At 42.7% G+C, this 19,974-nt stretch overlaps 1 protein-coding gene across 3 annotated transcripts in view; it reads left to right on the top strand.

Moving 5' to 3' along the window:
* The window catches only part of FBXO32 (F-box protein 32), a 51,502-nt gene extending 31,863 nt beyond the window's left edge, over nt 1-19,639 (top strand). Inside the window, exon 9 of one of the 3 annotated variants that reach the window (XM_020879036.2) lies at nt 19,428-19,639. In XM_020879036.2, coding sequence (XP_020734695.1) covers nt 19,428-19,544 — 117 coding nt within the window. In that variant the 3' untranslated portion in view covers nt 19,545-19,639. Of the gene's footprint in view, nt 1-542; nt 5,854-15,402; nt 16,264-19,427 lie in introns of those variants that run through there. The other 2 variants (XM_070477051.1, XM_020879037.2) reach the window with 2 other exon arrangements.
* The last annotated feature ends 335 nt before the right edge of the window (nt 19,640-19,974 follow it).

Consider the following 19,974-nt stretch of genomic DNA (forward strand, 5'->3'; position numbering starts at 1 on the left):
CAAATGCTTTCCTGCTCTTTCACTATTGTAGCCCCCAGGTGAAGGCGAAGGTAAGACTGATGCAGGCACTGGGGACAGAAACTTTCAAAGACTTTCATTTCCTTTACCCCATTGTGTCAGCTTTCCCTGCAGCGCCCCAGATTCCCCCATCTCTCTGTGTACAGGTACACATATACATATAGCACTCCTTAGTTTTTGCATAATACAGGGCATTCTTGAGAGAGGAATGTTGTTTTGAGGTTGGGCAATGCCAGGACTTCCCTGGCGGCTCAGTGGTAGAGAATCCATCTGCCAGTGAAGGAGACATGAGTTCGATCCCTGGGTCAGGAAAATCCTCTGGAGAAGGAATTGGAAACCCACTCCTGTATTCTTGCCTGGAGAATCCCATGAACAGAGGAGCCTGGTGGGCTACAGTCCATGGGGTCGCAAAAGAATCAGACATGACTGAGTGACTGAACAGCAGCAGCAGCAATTCCATAGGGTACCACAAGCCAATGGGATGCTGTGGAGAATGCCCACCTAACCATGATGTTCCTTTCCAGGGCACTGATCACCCGTGCACAGCCAATAACCCAGCAAGCTGTTCTGTTTCGCTTTCACCCCAGGACTTTATCAACTTGTTCAAGTTCTGAATCCCAGCACATGACAGCACTTCAGAAGGGTTCCCCTGATGATTGGATGGTTGGGAATCCAGAGTTTGGACACTTGATTTGTAAATAGTGTACATGTTAAACATTGGCTCAAAACTTCTGAGATAGGGGACACTGAAGGGGAGAGATACAGCTGCTGGCTGGAAGTTTAAGCATATGGACTTCTCATTAGAATTGGTATGGAAAACAGAAATCCTGTAAATGAACTTTTTTTCCTAACGATTTGCCAGCAAGACTCTAAGGCAGGAATTCTATTTCATCGGTGAAAATGGAATTCTCTTGAAGTTCACTGCAACTCCTTGATAGTTTCCTAGAGTTGTGGAAGAAAGGGCAAAACTCAAATACAAAATAGAACGCTCTTTGTTTACAATGTGAAAATGTATTGGGGAAAAAAATTTAAGAAGAAAAACTACATGTGAGAAACCCCAGGGCTTTGGGTTTTGATTTGGGGTTTGTTTGGCAAAGGCAATGGAAGCACCACTCATCTTAAACCCACATGGGTATAGATAGGGCCTTATCTTCCGAAGACACCGCACAATAGTCTACCTCAGAAAGCTGCAACGCTCGCTCTGACAAACCGCATGGTCCAGTAGACAGTCTCTGTCTGTTTTGTGTCTTCATCAAAAGTGATTTGAAACAGGAAGAGAGATTGGAGGCATCCTTCCTCATGCTTCGGGCTTCCCTTCCAGACAAATGGGAAACTCTTTGCGGTTTCTTCTCTTTGAGAACAAACCCCAAAGCACCTATGCCTTTTTCCCTTTCACGTTGTAGCTTATGTCGTGCAACATAAGGCCAATTAAAAGCAGTCCCAGAGGAAATCCTACTGCAGGAAAAATGGAATGAGTCACCCAATAGCCATGAAGATTTTCTTATTCCTGTTTAACTTCTTGGCTTGTCTGGGCTTCCTAGGGTATCTTGATGGATAAGCCTGTCTCTGGGGACTGTGTGGAGCCAAGGGCCTGATAAAGACTTGTAGAACAGGTTTTACATATCAGCTGCTGTTCTTCTTGATGGGTGATGAGTTTTCTTTACATCCAACCGAAATTTAGTCAACCTGAGCTAGGGCTTCTTATGAGGTTGATAAAGCCTGGTGTTCTCGCCAGACAGGGAGTGGATGGAGGTACTTTGAGTTCAACCCCAGGGGAACTTGCTAGACAAATACCAACAGGTAGTTATATGTGGAAGAAGGAAATCTCAGGACTTAAGGAGTCAATATTCCTAGGAGGGAGTGGGGAATGTTTTTGTTTTTACCTTTTATAGAACTTTGCTTTTCTACAACAGTGTATATATTTTTGCAGTTGTATTTGCTTTCCTTTTTTTTTGTATGTAAAGTGGGCACCCTCCATGATCTTGGCCAATGAGTGAAGCAGAAATAGGAACTTGGTCCACATTTATGTTGAGCAACAGTGTATTCTTAGGGATTGAATTGGGGGTGACCTGAAACGGGGAGAGATGGTTAAGAATGTACAGAAACAAGCTAAGGGACCAGCTAGTGATGAGGGACCCCTTCGTGCCCTTTCTCAAAGCACAACCCAAGTACCAGTATCTGGAAAAGAACTTGACCACTAGTTGATGTTCCTCACTGTGCAAGGCCTATGCCTATGGATTTCTCAATATCTTTTTTTCATCATCACCCCCCTAAGAAGAAAAAGGTAAATTGTATTTCGATTTTGAGGGAAAGTAAATATTAAAGAATAAGATATTGGTTAAGGTTGAGCTCTGGAGGGTCACAAACCACTGTGACACCTAGCAGGATCCTGCCCACCCCAGTCAAGGTCACATTGAGAATGCAGGTCCAGACTATGGAATCAAAGGCTCATTCTGCCCTAATTCAGGCAGGTTCTCTCCAAGGTCTCAGCCTCCTTAAAGATGTGAGTGGAGATGAGATCGTTGTTGTGGTGAGGGCTCTGGAACCTTTGACTCTGGCAACTTGGGGCGTTCATAGCCTTTCACATCTTGCCCCCAACTCATGTTCTCAGCGCCTTCATGCCGATGGTGTAAACAGAGACTCCTCAGCACCTTCAGGTTCACATTTCCAGAAATGTCGCCTGCTTTGACTGTCAGCACGAAACTGGGGAACCAGTGTCACTTGGACTGTCCGAGGTGCTCAAGACCACACCGCAGGCAGCAAGAACACCTACACAAAATGACCCTACCACAAGGGACAGGCTTACAGTTTTCTGAAATGTTTACCCAGATCGTGACTCCAAACTCTCCCCATCTCCTTTGACATCACTGGAGGTGGTATGGACAGAGTCAAGGAAAATTTTTAAGGAGAAAAAAAAAAAAGAAACCAATACTTGTGATTCCCTTTCTTTGGAAGAGGAAAATAAGGAAAGAAATGGCAGGTGGCGAGGGAGAGGGGAAGGAATAGCAGTGATGTGTCTTTGCTGCTGTGGTTTGTGCATGGGCGGGGGCGGCGGGGACAAAGAGCACAGCAGTGTGAGCATCTCTGCTGCTGACATGGGGTACCTCTGAAGTGTGGCCAGAGCCTCTTGTATAAGTAAAACCAGAAACTTTAAAAGAACATGCTTGTTCCCTGGGCACTGATTGTCTATAGAATTTCTATTGGCAAACCCTCCCAGGACAACCTGACCTAAAAAACAAAAAACAAAGAATCTCTGTCTCAGAACTTCTGACCTAAAAAGCCAGAAGGGACATCCCAGTGGAAAGTGCTGGAGAAGACAGAATGCTGTACTGTCTTTGCTGTACCTACCTATCCCCACCGCAGCTCTGGAAAGGAGGATTCAAGATTGATGTCGAATATGAGAGTACCAGAGAAGGAAAGAGTTTTTGTCCAGGACAGTAGAAGCTGATCCACACGAGTGTAATGATTTGTTTCAATGCAAACATTTCTGAACAACAATCCTAGAGTTTCTTGAGAAGAAGGCACAGCGTTTGAGGAAAGGAGAATATGTGAATCTCACGTAGGACTCAATTTATAGCAAGATCCAAACATTTTAAAGTAGATCACATTATGACTCAACACTGTTACTTTTAGCAGATGGATCAGTCACGTGGGAGGGTGGTGGCAGAAACTACAATGTGAAAACATCTCCAGTTTTGAGATCAAAAGGGTCAGTTGTGAGATGACCTCTGTTTCGCCATGATCCATTTTATATTGAAGTAGATCAGAGGAGATATTTTAGATGGGCTGGATTTACACTGCAAAACTGTCAAGGCAAGAACGGGCTTTACTTGGCAATGATGAAGGAAGGTAACAAGTGTGAATACCTTATTGCCACAGTTCTCTCTTCAAAAACTGTTTGGGAGCTTGCAATTAACACAGGCTCCTTGTTTCCATTGTTTTTATGTGGGAGAAGAGAAGGGGCTTGGAATCTGATTTGTCTAAACAAGTGGTGTGATTTGCAAGAAGTTCAGTCATTTCAACGGTATATCATGCTTAGTGTTCAATACAATGTTTATCATAAAATATGCACCTGAGTTTATATATTTCTGCCAGGCTGTAGGGCAATTACGTCTTGCTATGCAAACACTATTTTATGTGTGAATTTTTTTAACTGTAATTTTATGTGTGAATTTTTTAAACTAAACTCTATCATCATTTTCCATGTTGACATCTGTTGTTTTTTGTGTTTTTTCGTTTTAATCTGTTTCCAACTCTCAGAGTCTGTGAACCATCCCTCTGACTGGATGCTGGCCTAAAATCCTATTAGTGTTTAAACAGACCTCAGAAACACCCTGAACCTCTAGGCAAATGCAGAGATGGGGCTCTTTGATATAGCTTGGGCCCTTGATGTCTTCAACAAACAAGATCGTAATTCCTTTCAACTCCACGTTTTCTGTAGACGCTTTCTCCTCTGTTTTGTTAAGGAGAGTCAAGTCTCGTGGTTTTCCAGAGGAAGGAAACTCCTCTGCTAGACTTTAGTGCTAGGAGGAAGGTTAGCGATGATGGAGTCTGGCATTCCTTCTGCCTTTCCAGATGAGGTAGTGGGTCCAGAATATTTGGGAGACATGCCTCAACCCAGCTGGTACTCAGCAGTGGTCCTGAGTATAAACCTGGGACTTTGTGAGCCTTGACTTCGTGCCCCCTACCGCAGCACCTTTTGTTGTGGCTGGACACACGTGACACCAGAGCTGATTCCTCGCGAGACTTCCACATTGGTGGTCCAGTGTTAGGTGTCTGGCTGTTAACTCTTTAAAAACATTTGAAGTCCCTGATTCTTCCTGGAGAAGTTAAGGAGTCTCTTAATGTTTTTACAGAACTCTGACTCTGCTGTGGGTACGGCATACTAGTGAGTACAGCCTGCTTGCCGTAAAGTTAGCAGCCTGTGTTGACAAATTCATTTTTCCCTAGGTACTCAGATTTTAATTGTAGAGGTGCCCCCTGAGACAGATGACCGCTGAGCACCTGGATTGCTTTCTAGAAAGTAAGATTCTGATGGTAACCAAGCAGGTTTCCTCTCCCCTTAGACTAAGAGGTACATTTACCCCATCCCTACCATCTCTCAGTCCTCTGGTACCTGCTGTGAGACCCGGTGAGCTTCTACCAGTAGAAGGTCACTCTCTGCTAAACCTCACAAGCAAAGGGGGATTAGTCCATGAGGCGGCAAGGAGCAAGGAACCAGGATATTCATGACTTTGTCTGCTAGACATTTTTCAAAGTATCCTTGAACTCAGCAAACAAAGTTTTCTGAGAGATCTCTCAAAATTCAGGCCCTCCTCCATTTGGCCAAAAATGGATGGCTGCTTCAAAACTCTGAACGGCTTGAGACTCCATCTGCTGCAACATTACTTCCGGAGTTTGAACATGACTTTTTCTGTCTTTGAGTATAGAAATGTTTAATTTAATTAATGATATACAAGGCTGTTAAACAGAAGGCGCCAAGCTGTGCTCTGCACTTGAGCACATTTGGCGCCATCTTTATTCTGCCGATACTGCCAATCATCCTGGCTAGAGGAGGTGTATGTGAAAGTCCACATCCTAAGCTTAGAAGCTTTCAAGTACTTTTTTAATGAAAAATTTAGGGGATTGAACATTTTAACTAAAAGTATAAGGTTAGACCAATTACATACAGAGATGTTTATTTAATATTGTGTGAACTGAGTCCTTCTGTATAAATTATTTGCACTCTCTTCTTGCATGACGAACTGATTTTTTATAGTTGTTTGTACCAGACGGTGGCATATTTTTGTAAAATTTTTTTGACACTGAATTGCAATAAATGTTTTTCCAACAACACACACTGGTGCATTTTTGGTGCATGTCAATTCAAGTTGGTTTTTTATCAAACTGAGTATGTTTACCTTTTGCTGAGTGAGGCTTATATTCCTGCTCTCAGAAACTTAACATTGTTGTAAAATTTTCTAGGAATACACAGAAAACTAAGCTTGCTGCTGAGTACCAATCTAAATCAGAAATACAGTATTATGCTTAAATGGGATATTCCTACTTACTCTTCATAAAATAGAATGCTTAGGTAATAGTGAACTTTAACGTCAGTATTAATTTACTCATCAACAGACATCTACTGAGCAGCTGCTCCATGATAGACTCTGTGAAGGCACTGGGCATAAGATGGTGAACAAGACAGATAGAGTCTATAGCTTAATGGAATTTAGATTCTAATGGGAAAGAAAAAAATAAGTTGTTGTTCAGTCTCTTAGTCATGTCCAACTTCATGTAACCCCATGAACCATAACATCCTAGGCTTCCCTGACCTTCACCATCTCCTTGAGTTTGCTCAAACTCATGTCCATTGAGTCAGTGATGCCATCCAACCATCTCATCCTCTGTCATCCCCTTCTCTTCCTGCCCTCAATCTTTCCCAGCATCAGGGTCTTTTCCAGTGAGTCAGCTCTTCACATCAGGTAGCCAAAGTATTGGAGCTTCAGCTTCAGCATCAATCCTTCCAATGAATATTCAGGGTTGGTTTCCTTTAGGATTGACTGGTTTGATCTCCTTGCTGTCCAAGTAGGGGACAAAAAAATAAGTAGAGGACAAATTTAATTTGTCATAAGTGCTATGAAGGGAAAAAAGCAAAGGACTAAGGTGCAGAATAACAAGGTGTGGGGCGGAAATGGGCCGTCTGAGGAAGTGATGTTGAAAGATGAGAAAAGCTGGCTTCAGAAGATGGGGGCATGAGCATTCCAGAAAAGGGAAACAGCCTGTGCAAGGTTTACATCATGGTCCTGTCACTCACATGCAGTGTGACTTTTGTCACTTAACCCTTCTCTGTGTCAAATTTCCTCAACCCTGTTGATAATAAATCTATTTCTTATGGCTATGAGGGTTAAGTGAGCTAATACTTATAAAGTGCCTGGAGCTGGGCACATAATACGAGCTCAATAAGTGTTAGCAGCTATGATTCCCTGAGCAACAAGAGAATCAGGTTAGTAACTGCCCTGTGTTCCCAGTTATGTGTGATTGCTCAGGTGACTAACAGGGGTGACTGATTTACTCGACACATTTACTCTGGAACATGCCCTGATCCCAACACTGACACTCCATCAGAAATTGACATAAAAGTCACCTGAGAATAATTAGAATTTTTTTTTAAACTCCCAGCAGGATCACAAAATCTCACAATTCCCTACACATGCCATGCAGTCTTCTTTCAGGTCGTTCTACCTTCCTACAATGCTCTTCCCAGCCCCTCTGTCTCATAATTATCCATTGCTCCTTAGGGCCATTTCCTAGCTTCAGCTTTCTCCAACTGAGTAAATCTATCTTCTGGTATCAGTTTTTGGGCTCTCCTGGTGGTTCAGATGGTAAAGAATCTGCCTGCAATGCAGGAGACACGGGTTTGACCTCTGGGTCAGGAAGATACCCTGGAGAAGGGAATGGCAATCCACTCCAGTATTCTTGCCTGGAGAATTCCATGGACAGAGGAGCCTGGAGGGCCACAGTCCATGGGGTCACAAAGAGTCAGACAGGACTCAGTGACTAGTACTATATTTTCTGTTACACCATAATCTTACTTGTACCTAGCATAGTGCCTGGGCCAAATGAATGAATAAATCCACACATACATTCACAAAATGCTTCTGAAAGTCTCACTTAGGACCACAGACTTACCCTGGACTAGAATAAGTGTCAGCCTGAGTTTATGTGCATAGACCTATTTATAACATCTTGGTTACAAATTAATGGCAGTTGAAAAAGTAACAAATGTGGAGACCTAGTGTTCATTAAAGTTTAAGTTCAAGCAAATATAAGTCTGGTAAATTTTCATACGAAATAAGAGGGCCTTTTATTATTCTTTGAGAAACTCACATTGAACAAACTAAACAAGTGCCTTTGACAAATGATAAAAATTCTTTTAAACGTTTTAAAACTGCAATTATAACTCTAATGCATTTGCTTTTTTAAAAAAGCAAGCACTTCGAATACCTGCTCACAGAAGCTTCAATCCTAATAAGCAAAACATTCCCAAGTTAATTAATAACTTATAAATTTAGTAAGTTAAACATAAATATATCTGAAATTCTTTCAAAGAAAAACTTCAGCATTCTTAAAATTAGTGAAATTATTATACCTTTCCATTAAAAATCATCTTACACTAATAGCTTATTTTAAAATGAAAAGCATAAGGCTACTATGGTGGGTGGAATAATGGTCCCCCAGAGCCAGGGAATGAGATCAAAGTCCATAACCTGGAAAAGGCAAGGATTAAGCATCCACCCCTGGAGCCTACGGACTTCCCTGGAGGCTCAGTCAGTAAAGCATCTGCCTACAACACCGGAGACCTGAGTTCAATCCCTGGGTAGGGAAGATCTCCTGGAGAAGGAAATGGCAACCCACTCCAGTACTCTTGCCTGGAAAATCCCATGGACAGAGAAGCCTGGTGGGCTACAGTCCATGGAGTTGCAAAGAGTCGGACATGACTGAGTGACTTTGCTTCCTGGAGCCGACAGAAGGGAACCTGACCCTGCTGACAACTTGACCTTGGCCTAGAGAGACCCGTGTCAGCCTTCTGGCCTTCTAATGAACTTGTGTTGTCTTAAGCCACTGAGTTGGCAGTAACTTGTTACAGCCACACAGGAAACTAAGACAGAGAACCTAGCAGACACTCTAGCTCTGCCCCTTCAGATAAATTCCTACTCATCCTTCTGCTCCATATCCCCCGTCCCCTGCTGAGTGGGGATCTGTCTGCCATGAAAGGCACAGCCTAAGTCAGCACCCAGTCACTCTGGCCGCCCTGATACATGGACCTGCGAGAGCTGGTCCGCAGGGCTATGCCTGTTGGGGGCAGGTGTGAAGCTGTCTCCTTCCCGCTCTATACGGGCTTCATTGAGGCTGACGCCAATCACACTTCTGCCCAAGAAGCATCCAGAGACCCAGCATTTCAAATTCTCGCCAATAAGCCATGTTTATTAAGCAGCAGTGTCCTGCGCACTGGGGCAGCCCATCAGAACCATGAGCTCAGGGACTTCTCTGGTGGCCCAGTGGCTGAGACTCCGAGTTCCCAACTCAGGGGCCCAGGTTCCATCCGTGGTCAGGAAACTAGATGCTACAACTAAGAGTCTGCACACCACAACTAAAGAGCCCATGAACCACAACTGAGGCCTGGTGCAGCCAAATAAATAAATAAAATTTTAAATAAACATTCAGTTCAGTCACTCAGTCGTGTCCGACACTTGGTGACCAAATGGACTGCAGCACACCAGGCTTCCCTGTCCATCACCTACTTCCAGAGCTTGCTCCTCATGTCCATCAAGTTGGTGATGCCATCCAACCATCTAATCTTCTGTCATTCCCTTCTCCTCCTGCCTTCAATCTTTCCCAGCATCAGGGTCTTTTCCAATGAGCTTCAGCTTCAGCATAAGTCCTTCCAATGAGAGTGAAAAAGTTGGCTTAAAACTCAACATTCCGAAAACTAAGATCATGGCATCTGGTCCCATCACTTCATGGCAAATAGATGGGGAAACAGTGACAGACTTTATTTTCTTGGGCTCCAAAATCACTGCAGATGGTGACTGCAAGCCATAAAATTAAAAAGACACTTGCTCCTTAGAAGAAAAGCTATGACCAACCTAGACAGCATATTAAAAAGCAGAGACATTACTTTGTCAACAAAGAGCCATCTAGTCAAAGCTATGGTTTTTCCAGTAGTCATGTATGGATGTGAGAGTTGGACTATAAAGAAAGCTGAGCACCAAAGAATTGATGCTTTTGAACTGTGGTGTTGGAGAAGACTCTTTACCAGTCCATCCTAAAGCAAATCAGTCCTGAATATTCATTGTAAGGTCTGATGCTGAAGCTGAAACTCCAATACTTTGGCCACCTGATGTGAAGAACTGAGTTATTTGAAAAGACCCTGATGCTGGGAAAGATTGAAGGCAGGAGGAGAAGGGGACAACAGAGGATGAGATGGTTGGATGGCATCACTGACTCAATGGACATGAGTTTGAGTAAACTCCAGGAGTTGGCAATGGACAAGGAGGCCTGGCGTGCTGCAGTCCATGGGATCGCAAAGAGTTGGACACGACTGGGTGACTGAACTGAACTGAATGATTATTCAGGACTGATTTCCTCTAGGATTGACTGGTTTGAAGAAAATTGGAAAACAATGATCACATGAGTTTTAAATGAATAAGTAAATCTGTATAGATAGATTTTAAAGAACAAAATATTTTAAGGAATAAAATCTATCTCTACATATCTATTAATATATCTGGGGGAGGGATTACTATCTATAGAGAGAGATGGAGAGAGAGAGAGACCAATACTTCCTATTGGTTCTTTTCCTCTGGAGAACCCTAAAAAATATGAGCTCCTAGAAAGAGAACAAGGGCAAGGCAAGTCTAGGGGAAGGATTCAGAGGGCAAGAGGAAAAACCCAGAGGAGAGTGGAATCTAGTGGCTACCAGAGGCAGTTAGCCAGCTACCACATCCTGAAAATCATACTTGGCAGATGCCAAAGAGCACAAGGAAAGAGTCACTCCTAACCCACAGAAAAGCATTTGAGTGACTCTCCTGTCTCTGTACTTTTAAAACTCGCATTCAATTGTTTTAATTTTACTTTGCAATTTTTTTTTCTTAATTTCAAAATTACTCCATGGAGCCCCCCTACTTCCTTCAAAGAGGCAACAAGGCCTAGAGATGAAGAGCAAAGAATCTGAAGTCAACTTCCCGGGTTCGAACCCCACCCTACCTCTTCCTGGCTGTACCAAACACTGTACCAAAACCTTGACCTGCCTCAGTCCCCTTATCTGTAAAATGGGAATGATGACAGTACCCACATCATGGAATTGCTGTGAACAGTAATTGAGTTGATGCATTTTACATGGTTTCTGTGTGGTTAGAGCAGTGCTTAACACATAAGCTTACTTATAAACATTTGTTATTATTATTCACAAGCCCACTCTCCCTTTTATTTTGTTTTTTTTTTTTTTTTGTTTTATGTCTTCTAAGCAGAAAAACCATGTAGTCTTCACTGTCTCTAAAGAGAAGCACTATGACTAAATCAATGACCCCCGCAATTCTAGCCTTTGTTTATTATTTAAAACCAGTGGTCTCCAACCATCCCATCAGTAAATATTTTTTAAGCATAAACCAAAATACGTGTGTTTATCTATTTATAAAGTATTGGCAGGCACTATTATCATTAATTAATATTTCAAAGCATAGTGAACACATAGGAGGAGGCTCACTATTAGTAATAATGGACATAAATCCATATTCAAAATAGCTGTGACCATTATGAACTTTTGGGCCAATTTTCAATTCAATTTCATTAGCTTATCATTGAGTTAATGCAGCCAGTGAAGAGCAAGGTCAGTACTCACACTTTAGTGTTCCTTAGCATCTGCAACAATATCTTCACTCTACTGTTTCTTTGCAAGAAACTAGGAAACCTCTTAAAGCATTTGTCCATTTTGTGATATTTTGCTTATTTCAAACTAGATACTATAATCCACAAATCCATTTAGTCGGGCATACAGAAGCTGCAATATGTCACGGTACACTGATCTACTTTGGGTTCCACTGGCTTCCACTCCTCATTGGGACCAAAGTGCCTTGGGTACTGAATGATGTCTGATGGATGGATGGAAAGGACCACTGTCAACCCAGACATTAAACATCTTTAAGTCTTTTGTGCTAGTTGTTCTCTGCTTGACCCTGAAGATACATTCTCCGCTTCTCTGCCGAGCTCAGTGCCCTAGGAGGCTGACTGCAAAAAGCCCTACATCCCCCAGACTCTCTTGCCAGTTGGCATCTGATTGGGTTTGTCCAGAAGAAGGTGCTGGCAGAGACAAGAGCAGAGAAAGAGTTCAGGGTCATTCCTGCCTGCTCTCTCCTGGCTGGTCCCTGGTCCATGGCAAAAACAGTATCCCTCCTCCTTACGATTCCAGCCATCCCTAGGCTTCTCTCCAAACCTGGGAGAAGTAATTCTCATTGTTGCTCATCTCTGGAGGCCTTAGCATCTTCTCTGTTCCCTTAACCCTGCCCACACCTGTCTGAGTAATTCCTTCGATGAAATGACACAAGATTATTCCCTGGCAGAAGATAATTGCTTGACGTCTCACTCTTTAAAAGAAAAATCAATAGTAGTTTTGGGTTTTTTTTCTTCCAGCCTGTCACTTTGGAGACCACTGGCTTAATGAACTATTCTGATAATTGAGTCAAATCACTTTTCCTGAGTAGTATGAAAGGAAGCCTGAGATTTCCATCACTCTTTGCTCATGCCAACAAGCACAAGCTGAAAAGAATTGGACCCACAAATGAGTCCCAAATAGCCAGTCAGCAGAGCCGGCTTCTACTCGGGGCTCCGTTGCAGCTGGGCTAAACCTGAGGGAAGCCACTTCTACTCTCTGACTCAGTTTCCTCATCTGTAATAGGAAAGAAGGTGGGTTGGTTTAGCTATCTCTAGGTCCCTTTTATTTCATATAATCTTTTGAGATTTTAGGAAATCATATATTAGTTCAGATGAAACTAGTTTATTTTGTCTTTTTGTTTTATTTCTTGCTTCTTCAATGGTCTCTCCATCCCCTCTCCAACTTCTACAGCAGACATTCACACACCCTCCACCAGTTAGAATTTTTCTTGGATGAAAATCCTTTCAATTTTATAAACTCCTAGGTAATAAGAAATGAGAAAGCCCAGATGCAACATCAATAATAAACTGAATCCTACTCTTGGCCAAATGCTTTCAAATGTATTATTCTTTTGAACTGTCATAGCAGCCCTGTAAGGGAGATACTAGTATTGAATATTATCCTCACTTCACAAGTGTGGAAACCGGGGAGGCTCAGAAAAATTAGATGATGTGTCCAAAATCACACAGTCTGGTAGGCTGGAAATGGCTCATGAGAGCTGAGCTGAATGCATTCACCTTTTTTCAACTCCACCTTCAGTAGCATGTTATTAACTTACAATCAACCATAGTGGGAATATTTCCATCTCAGAAATCAGGAAGAACTACAAATCAGAACTTTTTTTCTTATTTGGAGAGCTGATTCTTTTAAATATTTGCTATCACACACTTCGGTCGCACGGTTCCTAAACCACAGAGGTAGGGTCTAAGCTCACATCTGACCCTAAACCTGGTGTCCTTTTATGACTCTGCAGCTCCTCTTGCCCCACAGTGCCTAGTACTATACCTTATGAAGAGTCTTTGTGAAATATTTCCTGCACCAGGTGCCCAGGGTCCCTAGGCTAAACCTTCATTAGCCTTGACATCCAAATGGTCTTATAGAGGGAGACTTGCCAGCAAGTAACTGAACAACTTCTTGGCTTGTGCTCACAGCCTTGCCCCAGTAGACGAGAAAAGATTATACACAGAGTACAGCCCTGGGTCCGTCTCCCTGCTATGTGTGAACACAGCTCCCTCCTCCCCTCTCCCGGTTAACATCTGCCCCTCTTTCTAGTCAGGCATTTCACAACTCTGAAGTGCTTTGACATGAATGTGATTCTTAAACTATAATTGATTTACAATATTGTGCTAGTTTCTGGTGTACAGCAAAGGGATTCAGTTATATAAAAATATTTATGTGTTATTTTTCAGATTCTTTTCCGTTAGACATATTGAATATATAGTTCCTTGTGCTATACAGTAAATCCTTATTGTTATCTATTTTACATATAGGGGTGTGTACCTGTCAATCCCATGCTCCTAATTTATCCTTCCCCCTCGCTTCCCCTTGGGTAACCATAAGCTTATTTTCTATGTCTGTGTTTCTGTTTTGTAAGTAAATTCAGTTGTATTGTTAGTAAGTGATATCATATGATATTTGTCATTCTCTGTCTGACTTACATCACTTAGTATGATAATCTCCAGGTCTACCCATGTTGCTGCAAATGGCAATATTTCACTCCTTTCTGTGGTTTTTGTTGTTGTTTAGTTGTGTCCAACTCCAGTATTCTTGCCTGGGAAATCCCATGGACCAAGGAGGCTGACAGGCTACAATCCATGGGGTCACAAATAGTCAGACACAACTTAGTGACTAAACAACAGCAACACAATGTCACATGAGGTTAAAGTATACAACATAATGATTTGATACATTGGATATTATGATTTTTTGTAACACCTTAGGGAAAAATATTAACAAATATTGGCCAACCCAATATATTGTTACATGATATCACAATTAGGTTAGTTAACACCTTCATCAAAAAAAGGTTGGCTTAAACGTCATCATGAAAACGTTGGCTTAAAACTCAACATTCAGAAAACTAAGATCATGGCATCCGGTCCCATCACTTCATGGCAAATAGATGGGGAAACAATGGAAACAGTGACAGACTTTATTTTTGGGGCTCCAAAATCACTGCAGATGGTGACTGCAGCCATGAAATTAAAAAGACGCTTGCTCTTTGGAAGAAAAGCTGTGACCTAGACAGCATATTAAAAAGCAGAGACGTTACTTCATCGACAAAGTTCTGTCTAGTCAAAGCTATGGTTTTTCCAGTAGTCACATAAGGATGTGAGAGTTGGACTATAAAGAAAGCTGAGTGCTGAAGAACTGATGCTTTTGAACTGTGGCATTGGAGAAAACTCTTGAGAGTCCCTTAGACTGCAAGGAGATCCAACCAGTCAGTCCTAAAGGAAATCAGTCCTGAATATTCATTGAAAGGACTGATGCTGAAACTGAAACTACAATACTTTGGCCACCTGATGCGAAGAACTGACTCATTAGAAAAGACCATGAAGCTGGGAAAGATTGAAGACAGGAGGAGAAGGGTACGTCAGAGGATGAGATGGTTGGATGGCATCACTGACTCGATGGACATGAGTTTGAGTAAGCTCTGGGAGTTGGTGATGGACAGGGAAGCCTGGCATGCTGTGGTCCATGGGGTCACAAAGAGTCGGACACAACTGAGTGACTGAACTGAACTGAATACCTTCATCACCTCACGTGTTTACCATTTTAGATGTCTGTGGTGAAAACATTAAAGATTTACTCTCTGAGCAACTTTCAAGTATATAATACATTGTTAACTCAGGCTATACCCCAGAATTTATTCATCTTACAACTGGAGGTCTGTACCATTTACCCAACAGTTCTCCATTTCTTCCAGCTCCCAGCACCTGTCTATTTCTGTGAGTTTGGCTGTTTTAGATTCCACATATAAGTGAGATTATCTGGGATTTGTCTTTCTATGTCTACTTATTTTACTTAGCATAATGTTAATTTATGTGCTCAAGGTCTATCCATGTCACCAATGGCAGGATTTTCTTTTTCTTTTCATGGCTGAATAATATTCCATTACATATTTTCAATATAGGATATTAAAATATATTTTATATAATGTATATATTTATCTATATTATTTTGTTTTTCAGTCACTGTGTTGTGTCCAACTTTGTGACCCCATGGACTGCAGCATGCCAGGCTTCCCTGTCCTTCACCATCTCCCGGAGCTTGCTCAAACTTGTGTCCACTGAATCGGTGATGCCATCCAACCATCTCATCCTCTGTCATCCCCTTCTCCTCCTGCCTTCAATCTTTCCCACCATCAGGGTATTTTCCAATGAGTCTGCTCTTTGTATCAGGTGGCCAAAGTATTGCAGCTTCAACTTATATATTATATATAATATAACATACATATGCATATATTTATATATCACATAATTTTTATCCATTCATCTGCCAATGGACACTTAGTTTGCTTCCCTGTCTTGGCTATTGTGAACAACAAAGCCGCAAGGAAGTCCTAGGACTTGAGATAAAACCCAGTGCAGAGGACAAATGGCACTGAGTATTCTGACCTTGTAAATTTAACAGCTGGAGCCAGCCACCACCCTGAAGGGCTTATGGAGAGGTCAGAATCAACTGAATTCCCTCCACCCTCTGAGTCAGTGTAACAGGAAGAGTGAAGAGAGAGGAGGACAGTGTTCATGGGAAGAGCCTATATCCTCCCCCACTCCCCCACCGGGACTCCAGGAGAATCATTCATAAAGTCCAGGAGTTCCAATGATATAGAAGACCTGCGTTTCATTCCTTACTTGCAACTGATAACTGGGGCGGGGGAAGACAGGCTTGGAGAGGACACTGGCTTGGGAGAGGGAGGGGTGGCAAGGCACCTTGCAACGTCCCCAGAGGCACACAAGGGCGTGCACATTTCCCCAGGGTGGAGCGGACACTAAGAAGGTAACTGGGCTTGAGTCATCTTCTCTGCACCTCATTAAAAGAGGGTCCCCGTATATATTAAGTTAACCTTACAAATGCATTCCAGTATATAGTAGGTACAAACAAACAGTGTTTGATTCCATTTATATGAGGTACCTAGAATAATGAGGGACAGGGAGGCCTGGCATTCTGCAGTCCATGGGGTCGCAAAGAGTCAGACACATCTAAGTGATGGAGCAACAATGACCAAGAATAGTCAAATTCATAGAGTCAGATCCCATCCTCTTCACCAAAAAAAAAAATTCACAGTCAGAAAGCACATTGGAAGATGCCAGGGGCTGAGGGGTGGAGGGTGGGAAGGGGGAATGGGGACTTGGAGTTTAATGGGGACAGAGTTCCGGTTTAGGAAGGTGAAAAACTCCAGAGATGTACGATGGTGACAGTCGCACAACAGTGTGAATGTCCTGAGTGCCACTGAACTGTACAGTTAAACATGGTCAAAATAGTATGTTTTATATTATGTGACTTCTACCACAATTTAAAAAAAAAGGCATTTTAAAAGGGGTGTCCCCCAGGTCAGTCCCCCCAGCAGCCATGGAAGGGCAGGAACTGAAGTAGGGTTAGGGGAAGGGTTTGCAACTGAAGGCAGCTCTCCGAGCTGGGAAGTGTGTCGGGGAGGGAGAGATTCCCAAAGGGCCTGCAAAGGACCAGCCCTCACACACCATGGAAGACCCCGCCTTGAGCACCCGCCCCGAGAGAGGACCGACGACCAAGCAGCTGGAGAGACAGCAACCACCCCTGTAGAGAGAACGGAAACCTCACCCTAGACTGCCAAGTAAGGCAAATGTCGCCCCGACGTCACCGTCCTACCGCCCACCCACACCTAAGCTCCGGACGAGAGACAGCCACAAGGAAACCAGTCACAGCTGCACTGGCCGGGCCGGGAGGAGGGCTACGGCGGGAATCGGAGAGAGACGTTATCAAATAAACCAGGCTGAAGCCCCGTTCTGGAATGAAACTGCTAATAACCAGCGGGAAATGAACAACTGCATAATTTGGCCTGAAGGTCATCAAGGAAGCTGTTCCCATGAAGCTTCGGAAAGAACCATATAACAACGGTTGGGAGCCAATACTGAAAAAAATGTATTTTCATGTCGATGCCCCAAACTGACACTTCCCACTAAGTTCCTTCCAATGTATTTAACATTATTACTGTGTGTCTGGTACTAGATCTATGATAAATTAGGAGATTCGGATGGACATATACACAGTATTATGTATAAAGTGGATAACTAATGAGAACCTCGCCCGGGGGGAAAAAATAAAGACAGCTAGAGTTATCATATTTGAGGAGCCCACATATTTATGGAGGAGAGCCAGGCATATAAACCGATAATTTTAATACTCTACAACCAGGTTTATATGAGGTTCAGCAGAGACACAAAAATATTTATACCAAATAGACTTTTCTATGTTTCAGTTTCCTCATCTATAAAACAGGAATAATAACAGCATCTACTTATAGGATGGCTAGTTGGATAAAGAGAGCTGTTTTATGTAGAAAAGTACCTGGCACAGAGTAAGCTGAACACTTTTGCTAGTATTCGATATTTCTAGCTGTGGTTATTTTTGCTACTTGTATATTGAATAGCAAGGCATTGTTCTAAGCATGTGAAATGGTTGATTATCTCAACAATTCTATGGAATAGGCACTACTTATTAGCCCCCTCTTTATAGACAGAACTGAAGTACAGGAGGATGAGCAGCTTGGCCAGGGACACAGTGGAACTGGCATTCAAACCTGGGCTGTCTAAATCCAGAGTGCACACTCACTTCACTGGGCACTTCCGGGAACGCAGAGGCGAAAGTCCTTTTTTCCAAAACAGCAACCGATAAAATATAAGTCCTAAAATAGCTTGCAACAAAAAAAGAAGTCTGGCTCTGGACTCTTTAAAAACACTCGCACACATTTTTCGATCCAATTTTAAATTTGAAAAGGCAAAAATCATGATGGAGTCCCAGATGCGCAGACATGAATTCACTGGGTGATGTGGCCGGGGTCCCTCCTGGTGCCCCTGCCGTCAACCCCACCTCTGGCTCTGCTTGGGGAAGCGGCGTCCTGCCCCTCGGCCTACTTCGACTTGAGTGCCGTTCCCTCCAAAGGGGAATTCAGGTCCTCGAAGTGTAGCCTGGATGAGCTATGTTGCTCTCAGTGTTTATGTAACCATCCCAGCTCCAAGACGATAGATGCCAGTACTGGGTAATGACAGGCTTGCAGGCCTGTCACTGGGGAGAGAAAACATGGATAAGAGCTCCATCTGCCTGTGGAGTCCAAACTTGTCTGGAAGCCCAAGAAAGCACCATGAAAAGGAATCAATAGGCCAAATCCCCTAGCACCCCCATTCAAAACATCCTTTTTTAATTAAATAGACGGAATTTGGCTGCCCCCAAACTGAGCATGACTGTGAAGTTGTAAATGACATCATCTCATCTGGATAGCGTTTTGTCAAAATGGAGGGGCTCCTATAAAGTTCCCAGCCACAAAACCAGCCCCTCCAACATGTTCTTTAATCAAGAAGAGCAAAAAAGAAGAGTTCAACTTAAGAAGTAATTTTTTTTTTAAAGTTCATTAACCCATGCTATGCATCAGGATTCCGGATATCAAAATCTTGCTTCTCTTTTACACGCTCATGTCTGCTGTTCCCAAGGGGGGGTTGGTGGTCCCAGCTTTCAATTCTAGGGCCTTTCATCAATCCTAAAATTAACATTCTTTCCATTTTTATATCTTTGAATTCAGGCTGCATCTTAACAATCCACAGCATCTTAGATATAATGAAACACAGACTTATGATTGAAACACATGTAGCCCATCAATTCTACTTTTAAATTCCTCCCTGTTCCTCCCTTTCCTTCTCTAGTGCCTTCCCCCAACTAGGGCCATCATCATCGCTTGCCTGGAAATTTACAAGAGGTGCTTAGCCTGTCTCCTCATCTCCAGCCCGAACCCCTCCAACATACCCACTTTGCTGCCCGAGAGGTCTTTCTAGAACACATTACCTAATCCCACCACTTCCCTGTTTATGATCATTCAATAGATAATCGTTGAATCTGGATAACAGGTCAGTGAAGATTCTTTTTGCTATTTTTTCTAATTTTGGGAAGGTGTCTTAGTCTCAAGCTGCCACAACAAAATAACACAGACTGGGGCCTTTAACAACAAAAATTTATTTTTTCACAGTTCCAGAGGCTGGAGGGTCCCAGATCTAGGTCAAGCGGGGTCCAGTTTCTGGTAAGAGCTCTCTTAGACCTGCAGACATCCATTTTCTTGCTGTGGCCTCACATGATGGACAGCTGACCTCATTTAATCTTAATTTCCTTCTAAAGACCCTATCTCCAAATACAGTCACGTTGGGAGTTAAGGCTTCAACATGTGAATTTTAGGAGGGCACACAATTCAGTCCATAGGAGTATATTTGAAAACATACATGATAAAATGTATAATACATCAATAAGGATGCCCCAAACTATTAAAATGGCTACCTGGGGGGGGGGGGGAGAGTGGGGGACTGATTTGGATGGACCCAGAAGAGAGTAGTGAAAGAGGACTTTCACTCTTTAACTGTAAAATTATTCTTGCTTTTTCCAAAGTGTGGCAAGAATCACTTTTGTCATTTTTATAATAATTTTTCAAATTATTCTGAAGCTTCCCATTAACACCAATCTAACACTCAAGCTCAGTGTCATGGCAGCAGGGCTGGTGATAATATAGTCCGTGCATCCCCTAA

Source organism: Odocoileus virginianus, chromosome 15 (assembly GCF_023699985.2).
Source record: "Odocoileus virginianus isolate 20LAN1187 ecotype Illinois chromosome 15, Ovbor_1.2, whole genome shotgun sequence".
NCBI lineage: Eukaryota > Metazoa > Chordata > Mammalia > Artiodactyla > Cervidae > Odocoileus > Odocoileus virginianus.